Raw genomic sequence first — 9,912 nt, forward strand, 5'->3', positions numbered from 1 at the left:
TCACATGACCCATAATCTGATCCTTTTCTCAGCGCTTTTGAGTTTGACCCAGTTTTCAGTTTATTGTTAATGCCATGATTTGATTTCAAGATCTAGAATATTAGTACCCAATTTGAAGGGAAAGAAGAAAATAACAAAATAACAATGAACAAAAAAAATAACCACATAAAAATGTTAAACTGATTTCTCTTTAGCACTTTAAAGGCCAAATCATGACATTTTTTTTTCTTTGTATTTTTTATTAATTGGGGAAACTTTTTTTGTTCAAACAACATGTCTTTTTTTTTTTTTTTTAAATAGGGATTTCTACCAAATTGTTGTAATTGCTCTTTATAGTAAAATTCAGACTACATAACCAGATCAGTGGAAATCAAATTAAATTCTTAGACTCTCTTAAATCTTCTCAGCAAAAGCCATAAACCTTCCTCAAATGTGTTTAATGCAACAGAAGCACCTGCAACAGCAAGTTTTGGGGCATTAGATCCCCTTAATTTGTGGCAGTGTTTTGCAAGGCACTGTTGGTGTGCATTCAAGTCAAGGAATATATTGTATTTCTGTGGTTTACACCTTTACAAACCCTATGGACAGTGGTAGTGTGGTGCTCCTAAAAATATCACCACATTATTTTGGTTGTTGTAACATTGAAATATTTTTCATATGCAATTTATACTGTCTTCAAAGGAAACAAACGAACAAATTATATTCTGTTTGCACTTTGGCGTATTAAACTGCCTGTATTGAGTTCTGTCCTGATGTGGATGGGAGAGAAATAGCGGCGAAGCGGAACCTTTGTTTAGTGAGCGTTGCGCTGGATTGGTCTTGGGCGGACCTCCTGTCTGCCTCAGACGCAGTCTGGTAGTGATGGGAATTCCGGCTCTTTTCAGAGAGCCGGTTGTTTAGGCTCGGCCCCTAAAGAAGAGTCGGCTCTTTCGGCTCCCAAATGGCTCCTTAGATTTTAATTTTTAAAAATAAGTGTAAAATGAATTACTAATGTAAAAACATACATTAGGCCTATATCAAACATTTCTTTATATACTCAACATATAATTGAGTGCTCTAAATACAAATTATAAAACAAAAGATTGGAAATCAGAAAAAACAAGGGCCTTTGAGGAGTTGATCCTGTTTCTCCTGCCTGATGACCTGCCCTGTTTTGTTCTTCTAATTGCACTGAGGGATGAACAATTCGTATATGCCTGTGCAGGTTGTTTGTGCAGCCTGCTTGATATTAAATTTTAAATTTGCAGTCTACACCCTGTCTGTCTATCACATTAATCCTTTAACACCAGGCGTTCGCTGCTGAATCGCGGGTTTCCTGACCTTACTAGCCGCAAACAGCTGATTAAGACATAGCATCTCACTGCAGAGTCAGCTGGTCAAAGGAACTTGATCAGCTGGCTTTTTACCATAACTCTGTGACCACTCGTGCTATCGAAAAAAATCAAACGGTTCCTGAAAGCTCATAAATTGCACTTCACAGTCATGTAGTGGTATTACGGTATTTGTTGCCAGAAGTCCGCAAACGCCGGCACTTTTGAAGTATGCTGTGTCTCCTTCGACATATTTGGAGGTATAAGGTTAAAATGTGTCCAGTCTTTACTATATTTTCTGTCACTCATTTTCCTCACCGTTCTGAGCATAGCCTCTAGCAACTTCCTTTAGCTCTTTCCTGTCTCCGAACGAATTTTGCAAGCGCCCCTCCCTCTCTGGTGTTTGTTTACTCACTGCAGTGTGTCCGTGGACCCTCCCCTCTCGCTCAGTGTAGACGATCATATGCTACCATTCATCTTAACCAATCACGTGCGGCTTCCACAAAAAAAAAAATCAAAATCAAAATCAAACGAACGAAAAGAAAAAAAAAAAACGGCTCACTACCAGGGGCCGGCTCCCGTCGTTCACTTCAAAGAGCCGGCTCTTAGAGCCGGATCGTTCGCGACCGACCCATCACTACAGTCTGGACGTTAAAAGCAGTGCTCCCTCTTGTTCTATTGTTCTTCAGGTCAGTACACGGTAAAACTACACCGAAACTATTCTGTAAGGTGCTTACCTCTTATTGTATCAGGAGATGACACTGTGATAGAGTTTTGTGCACTTTTCTGCTAATGTTTACAAGTTTAGTCAGCCGAGGTTTAGATCGGCAGAATGCTAGCCCGCGCTAGGGAAGTCTCGCGGGATTAGGTGAACGAAAGACCGCGATATCTTAACAATTCCGGTTTTAGGAGTTTTGTTTTGTTTTGCTTGAATAATATTCAGTGCTTTAGTTTGTGATTTATAAAGTAACTTAGAGTTTGAGAGCAAAGTAAGTTTAACTGAATTTATTGAGAGAGAAACTGTTCTTTGTACATTAAGCATGCAAATTCAAAGGGTTAAAGTTGGAATGATGTTAAATGTTATATTTACTGTAAATATTGTAATTGTATTTTTGGTAATTAGTAGGTTAAATTCAGTGTACATTTTGATGTTTAAACCAGTTAATGTGCAGCTAAATGCAATTAGGTTTAAAACCAGTTGATTTATCCTGTGTAATACACTGTGCCTTAGTTGTCTCCATCTAAGTGACAGTTGGTGATGTGAAGAGATGACAAAAGAGATGTGTTTGAGTTAATTATTACTTGTGTGTAAGATAAAGTTTATGAAGAATAGTAAAGGAAAGCATTGAAAGTACATTGTACATTGAAAGGTTTGTTGGTTATAACAAATAAAAGACGCAGTCTGGACGTTTACAGCAGTGCTCCGGTCGTCATCGCTCTCTCCTGTTCTGTTGTTCTTCAGATTGCGCACATCACTGTTGCAGTAATCCTGACACGTGGGGCCTGTAACAGTAGCACCATTCCACCTGTCACACTGATCTAGTAGTGGTTATGAGGGTCTTGGGATGTATCGCTGCTTCTAAACAACGTGTCATTGAGTGGAGGATGATAGTCAGTCAAAATTAGATACTGGCAACTGCAAGATCTCATATTTCAAGTATATGATGACACAAGATCAAATTTGATGTTAACAACAATGAATATTTAAAAGGGGTAGAGATGGCTCAAAGAGGTAAAGTTAATTTCAGTACATCTTTCAGAGTTACAGGGACTCAAAATGTGCTCTACCAAATGGTTGACCAGAATATTAAAGGGTTAAAGACCCTAATCATGAAACACAGCACGTTTTGGCAGCAGCACTGGGTCCTCCCAGTTCTCCAGCACCCCATTGTGTGTCTCTTTTGGGTTTGTGCGCTGCATGTGGGTATCTGACTGACTGCTGATTCTCACAGTGAGCGTAGAAGTTTACTTTTCAGATCTGGTAGAAACAAAAATACACAGAAAAAAAATACACTAGATAATAATAATTATTATTATTCAAATTGATGCTTTTGCAGCTGTTTAAAAGGGCTTCAGCTTGCTATGGCCTACCGTCTGTTTGAAGGCAAGGAGCATGCTTCTTCCTACTGGAGGTACAGGATCGCTCCATCAGATCATCTAATTCAACAAGTGCTCAACTTCCTGGAAAAGCATGTAAGTGGGTGGCAATATGATGAGCCCCTTCTCTTGTCACTAATTTAATAATGAACTTTTGCAGGACACAAATGCTGGCATTCTCCTTTGATTAACATTTCGAGTGAATATTGTCATCAAGCATTTACAATAAATATTTTGTCAGAAAGGTCGGCCCTTTGAGCTGGCAGTAGATGTGGGCTGCGGCTCAGGACAGGGCACACTACTCCTGGCCAAACACTTTGTCTCTGTGGTGGGGACTGACGTGAGTCCTGCCCAGCTAGAAGAGGCTTTGCAGCATGCTAAAGAGTCAAACATCACATATAGGTAAGAAAGGACTGAATTTAACAGAACTCATGTCTGTAAAATATTTTATAACAAGTATAAAAAAGCATATTAAAAAAAAAAAAAGCACCACAATTAATATCACATCATTTGTGAGTCTTGGCTCAAGTAGGACAATGTTCCATGATATGGGCCTCACAGCATGACCAACTTTGACAGGACAAGGGTTACATTGTTCTAGTTTGAGCTTCATGCTGTCAGAAGTCCAGCATAAACACCCTGCGTGTTTTTCATGTTAAAGCTGAGAAATGATCCTGCAGCTGGTCAAAAGTTTGATTTGGCCTTTGCTCCTGTTCCATCTTTAGACAGTGTGTGGCCGAGGAGTTGCCGTTTGCTGACAGCTCAGTGGACCTGGTGACGGCCATGTCTGCCTTCCACTGGTTTGACAGGCCACGCTTTCTCCGAGAGGTCCACAGGGTCCTGAAGCCCCATGGCTGCTTAGCCTTGCTCAACTACACCATTGACATGGAGCTCAGCTACCCTGACTGCTGCTTGCACTCACTAAACCAAGTCTGCAAAGAGGTGCTCACACAATATTCACCCAGAATAAACTGCCGTGAACATACACTGATAGACTTAACCCCTGTGTTGTGTAGTGTTTTTGTTACCACTCTTCACAGTCTAATGGCTGTACAATATTACTGGATTATTAAAACAATGAAATGTAAAAATACTTAAAGCCAATTAAGGAATATAAAGGATGCATTTCCTCTTTGCGTTTGGAGGTGTTTTATGCAACAGCACCAACTTCATCTGTCTCATCATCCAGAGAAACATCTGTTAGTGTAGAGGAAATATACGATAAATCATCAGTGTCTTTATGTTTGGATCACTTTGTTGTTAAGAAACTAAAATGAAATGCACTGCCATCTAGCGGATGTTTTTGGTATAACAACCTTAATTGAGGGACTAGATAGATAGATACTTTATTATTGTGTATATCTGGTTCATGCTATTTGTGAAGTCATGAAAAATACAAATGATCCCTTTTTTGTTGAATTTAATCAGTTTTATGCAGCCTTGCATCCATACCGCAGCCCCCACCTTGGTGTGAGCTCTATTGATTTGTACCGGGAGGCCTATGAAACTATTCCTTACCCTGACAAAGAATGGTGAGTGACCCCATGGTTCTCTTTGTTAAGTAATCCTAATCCTAAAACATAATCTTACTGTAGAAAGTTTTGAAAATTATCATACCAACAGGACTAATGTAACATAAGTTTTCCCGCTTCCCTTTCCAACATTTTCAGCGAGAAATCAAATAAATTATTTGTTACTTTAACTATTTAATGTTCATTTTACATTTTTAAAAGATCCCCTTGGCATGTTTGATGTGTATGCTTTGTGGAACAATGTCAACATCACACACAGCAACAAATCATTATTTTTTGAAAACTGGTTGTGAAACAACATCCTACATGTGAAACAGCTTTTTAATTCTGAAGGGCTTCCATATTCTTATGGGGATTTTGTACAGAAATACAGAGTTCCTGTCTCAAAACAGGAGCACAGTACTATAATAAATGCACTGTCATCTGGCATCATGTCTCTGTCACAATGCAGCACAGATTTATGTGACTCTGTTACTTTAAATAACTTTAATGTGACTGTTGAGGCCGTCTCAATCTTGGACAAAAAGTTCAACAACACCTTCATCAGAAAGTCACTCACTCCCAGATCCGGAACAGCAGGCAAACGCAAATGGGTCGAACAAACTATTAATGACAAAATATGGAACTCTGTTTTTACTCTTCCTTACAAAGTATCTGTTGCCCAACAAGATTATTCAAAATTACACATAAATGTTACCAACTGAATTCTGTTATTTGTAAATATGTCCCTAATATTACAAACAAATGTTCTTTTTGTAACTACATGGTGAAAACTCGAGAGCACGTATTTGTTCAGCGATTGTGTTTTGAAAGGATTTTCAGGTAGATTTAAAAAAACATTTGGTAAAGAAATTGTACTTAGAGAACATGAGGTATTATTCTTCTTCTCCAATTTCCATTATTCCAGCAGTGAACAATATATTGTCAATTTAATTACCCTAGCCAAATTTTACATAAAATGAACGTTTTAAGTTTTAAAAGTTTTTGTCTCTTGCACCAATTTCTTCTTTTAGCATTGTGAAGCTCTACTTAGAACCTTCTTAAGATCCAATAGTGCAAAATGCAAATTCTTGCAATTTTTTTAACTGGTCTTAAGATTTGGTCAGGAGTGTATCTACCTCTATATGACTGTATATGATTATCTTGTAATGATTATATTGTTTACAGAAAATATTGTAAATATTTAACTCAAAGTTTAATACAATTAAAAAATTAATTTAAAAATGTGTATTCTGTGTATCATGTATACAGTCAGTGCATATATAGATAAGTGTTTGTTGTGTTACAGGCAGGAGTGTGTATGGGACAGACTAACCATGCCTCTGTCCAGCTACATGGGGTTGGTGGAGTCTTTCTCCAGTTATCAGGCTCTGCTGAGAGATGACCCACAGAAGGCCACCAAACTCTCCCAGGACATCTATCAGAGGTAAACTGTGACCTTTGCATAAGATCCTTTACACAGTATACACATACATGAATAATCATGTGTATTCACAGTTTAATGTTCCTCAGTGTTAAAGGTATTACAGTACATAGAGTAACCAACATGACAAAAACGCAAGCAAGTTTTGTGGGTGATCGTGATTGTTTTACACTAAAAGTTAGTCTGGCATTCAGTGTTCTCTAAATGACTCCCTTGAGCTGAATTATCATGCACCCTGTTTCCTCTGTTTCCTGTGTTTCTCTGCATAGGCTGATGTCTGTAATGAAGGTGACCTCTGCAGAGACAGAGGTGGTGGTAGCTGTCAAGTATTTCTACCTTTTGGTCTGCAAACCGCAGGAAGCCTGACACCTCCATTTTTTATTTATTTTTTTATTATGAACCTAATTAAGGACACAGAAAAGAGTGCTAGGATACTTAATGTCCTGTTTTTGTTTTTAAATCAGCTTTTCAGTACAAAGATGTTCCTCTTTGATACTTAAAATTTAGGACAAGATACTAATGTACAAGGTTGAACTCTAAATTTCAAAGACAAATAGTATATGAAGTTTAATTAGAGAGCTTATTTCCTGTGTTTGTGCTAAGTTAAGCTACATGTTTTCCAAACACCAGCCTTTTTATAGTAAAGTTGCAAAGACAGGTTGTGTAGATTGACTGATTAGCTGTTGAATGTTTACTCTTTCTTATAAGCACATAGTATTTACTTTCCCCTTCAGAATTATATGTGTATATGGATGGTTAATTTGGTAAATGCTCAGAAACATGTGAGATTTAGGTGAACACATATTTGAATTATTAAGCTATTTGTAATCTTCAAATAAAAGTAAAATGAACAGTTTAATGTGTTGTTTTCATGAAGTGCCACTAGAGGGAGGCACTTGATCGTGTGTTCTATTGATGAGTCTATTCCGATCAGCTTTTCATAGGTCTGTGACCTGGAAAAGGACCACCAATAAAAACCCACGTGCTGTTTGCTGGGATACATCATCAGATACATCATCACTGCAAGTAGGTGGTGCCTGCTGGGCTTCATATTAGGTGCATGACCGAGAAGTCCTGTGCTTTTTTTCCCCCCTTGGTAACATGTTCATATTTCACAGTTAATCTGTGCCTCTGTGAACGGCAAGAAGTCCACTTTATGAGAGGGTGTAAATGAAGCCCTTGTGGTTAATCTTAATGTCAGTAAGCCATTTTCAGCTATCACAATCTTTGAAAGCTTTCCACAACTTTTCTGAAGTTTGTTTAGTGCGAAATCTTAGTGAGAACATTTTATTTGCTTCCAGTTTCCAGAAACATAAATTTCAATAAGGTTTGGAGAGGCTACCACTTTCAACAGTTCTTTTTCAACTTTTCAACTTCTCTGGGGTCTTATCACATTACAGACCGCAGTGGATTTATGGTCTCCTCCAGACTTACGCCTTTTTATTTCTTGTTTGCACAGAGTGATTGTGAGCTTTCTTTTCAGCAGATAAATCCCCTGTTTGGCTTTCCAATTTTATCTTAATAACTTTGTCATGTTTTTTGTGGTTAACCAGCCTTTATTAATTTCTTGTGATGCCTGGCGTCTTTCTGTCCCCTGACTTTATAACTGAAGACTTTTGTTATAAATACATTATACCGGCAGTGCAGGAGTGTTAAACAGTCAGTGCTTTGGTGCCACTTGTTGATGCTGGCATGACTTGAGGTCATGATTTGACTCAGGCGTTCCAAGTAGGCATATTTGCACACTCACTCATTCATGTGAATGGGTGAGTATGTCCAAACTTTTGACTGGTACTGTATAATATTACCTTTGTGCACTAAATACAAGAAATTGATGTTTAAAAATACATATTTAAAAACTTGGCACTATGTGGCATATCTGGGTCTTCCTTTATGTCTCATGTTTCAAGTGTATGGGCTCCATTCAGACCTCATTATAAGCAGCATGCTGTAGCTGCCTGTCCTTTGAAACCACATCTGTTCTGTCAAGCTGCTGGCAAAGCTTAGCTTGAAGTGATTTATTTTTATTGATCTGCTTTTGAATTGTGCCTTTGCACAATAGGGTACTCTGTCCATGCACAGTCTCAGTCTCATGCATATACAACCTATTAGCTATGTTGCAGTTTCTGATTTTAATGGTAACTTACTAAAAAAATAATGTGAAAGCTAAGAATAACTTAGAAATCAAACACAGATCCCAATGGATCATCAAACAAAACTACTTTATATATTTGAATATACAAATATGAGCTGGAGCTCATTTGCATCCTCTCCCTTCTCCTTTGTTCCTCTTCTATAAACAATGATTAAACAGAAGCAAAAGGGCTCAGGAAGAGTTTGAGTTTTGTCGAACAGCACGTGTGGTGATTTGTGACAGAAGAAAACTCGGCTGCTTTACGTCAGAGATGCCAGGCTCAGATAATAACTCATTCTGTTCTGCAGAATCTGCTGGACCAACTTCAAACCAACTGAGATATTCTGTCAAACAGTGAGCATGTCTGTTGTTTCTGCTCTACAGATGTTTCCATGTCTGCAGCCCTGAATGTTATGCATTAACAATCAAAGCAGGGATATTAATAATGCCCAAATAGAGCATCCATCGTAAAGTGAGCACAAAGAAGCACAAACGGTCCTCACATAATTCAATAAGTCTGCTTTTTTTTGGTACTTGCAAATGCTGCAGATTACACATCAGCGTACCACATGCCCAAGGACAGGATGACCAAATACTGCCATCAGTGTCTATTTCTTGTCAAAATTCTGTTTTCAGCATTTTTCCAGATCATGTTGCTCACGCTCTTGGCTATTTCTAAAGCTCACCTAAGAAAATAACCGCACATCTAATGGCATGAGTAAAGGTGGATGTTTGGAGCCACTTATCTAACTGTTGGCCTGTTTTGTGTTTGTCACAAAATGTATGTCTTTTTCTGATTTGACAAAAGGGTGTCAGGCATGTTTTATCCACCAACACTAAACTACAGGTCTTACCCTGCTCAACCATAACTACTGAAGTGAATTTGAGCTCAGATCACTTTATAAAATTATTCTACATTATTTACATAAATTAGTCTAAAAGAAAAGGCAGCAAGATGATGGTCAGCACTGTGTTTGCATGGCCTCCCTCCCTGTCAGACTCCTGAGTGTCAATGGCTGACTGTATCTATGCGTTAGTGTTGTGATAGACTGGCATCTTGCCCACAGTGTACTCCATTGATGGACAAAGGATGGATGGATCATTTATTCTCACATAATAGTAATTCATTCAAACTAAGTAACGTACAGTATGTCTTGATTTTCCATAAAGCCTGTTTGATAACAGCAACTGTGCAACAGAAAAAAAAATACAGTATAAAGAAAAAAAAATGGCACAACTTGTGCATTACTCATATTCTTGTGGATAAGTTTTCCTTTAAACTGAGTAGAAACTGTACCGACATCTGGGTCATTTGGTCCAGTGGGGAGAGCAAAGCCCCAAGTGTAACTTTTTGTTTCTGCATGATTAAGATTGGAGCCTCTGGGGCTGATGTCACTGCAGCTGCAGCCACAGTGT

General features: G+C 38.2%; 1 protein-coding gene across 2 annotated transcripts; it reads left to right on the forward strand.

The window, feature by feature from the left end:
• The first annotated feature begins 1,910 nt into the window (after window positions 1–1,910).
• On the forward strand, window positions 1,911–7,218 carry LOC115800908 (putative methyltransferase DDB_G0268948). Of its 2 annotated transcripts, none has more exons than XM_030758522.1 (7): window positions 1,911–1,999; window positions 3,368–3,503; window positions 3,649–3,809; window positions 4,133–4,349; window positions 4,836–4,939; window positions 6,228–6,365; window positions 6,632–7,218. In XM_030758522.1, exons 2-7 carry the CDS (start codon window positions 3,393–3,395, stop codon window positions 6,726–6,728), a joined length of 828 nt encoding a protein of 275 aa, XP_030614382.1. In that variant the 5' UTR covers window positions 1,911–1,999; window positions 3,368–3,392; the 3' UTR covers window positions 6,729–7,218. The 2 variants fall into 2 exon arrangements, with proteins under 2 accessions (XP_030614382.1, XP_030614383.1); XM_030758523.1 differs by lacking the exon at window positions 1,911–1,999 and adding an exon at window positions 2,045–2,299.
• Window positions 7,219–9,912: the final 2,694 nt, after the last annotated feature.

The sequence above is a fragment of the Archocentrus centrarchus genome, chromosome 21 (assembly GCF_007364275.1).
Source record: "Archocentrus centrarchus isolate MPI-CPG fArcCen1 chromosome 21, fArcCen1, whole genome shotgun sequence".
NCBI lineage: Eukaryota > Metazoa > Chordata > Actinopteri > Cichliformes > Cichlidae > Archocentrus > Archocentrus centrarchus.

What these genes read in the sequence shown, in the direction of transcription:
- LOC115800908 (XM_030758522.1), top strand. Translation starts at nt 3,393, where the DNA reads ATGGCCTACCGTCTGTTTGAAGGCAAGGAGCATGCTTCTTCCTACTGG. An exon ending in CCTTACCCTGACAAAGAATG is followed by an intron (nt 4,940 to 6,227) that starts GTGAGTGACCCC and finishes GTTGTGTTACAG; the next exon opens with GCAGGAGTGTGTATGGGACA. An exon ending in TCCCAGGACATCTATCAGAG is followed by an intron (nt 6,366 to 6,631) that starts GTAAACTGTGAC and finishes TTCTCTGCATAG; the next exon opens with GCTGATGTCTGTAATGAAGG.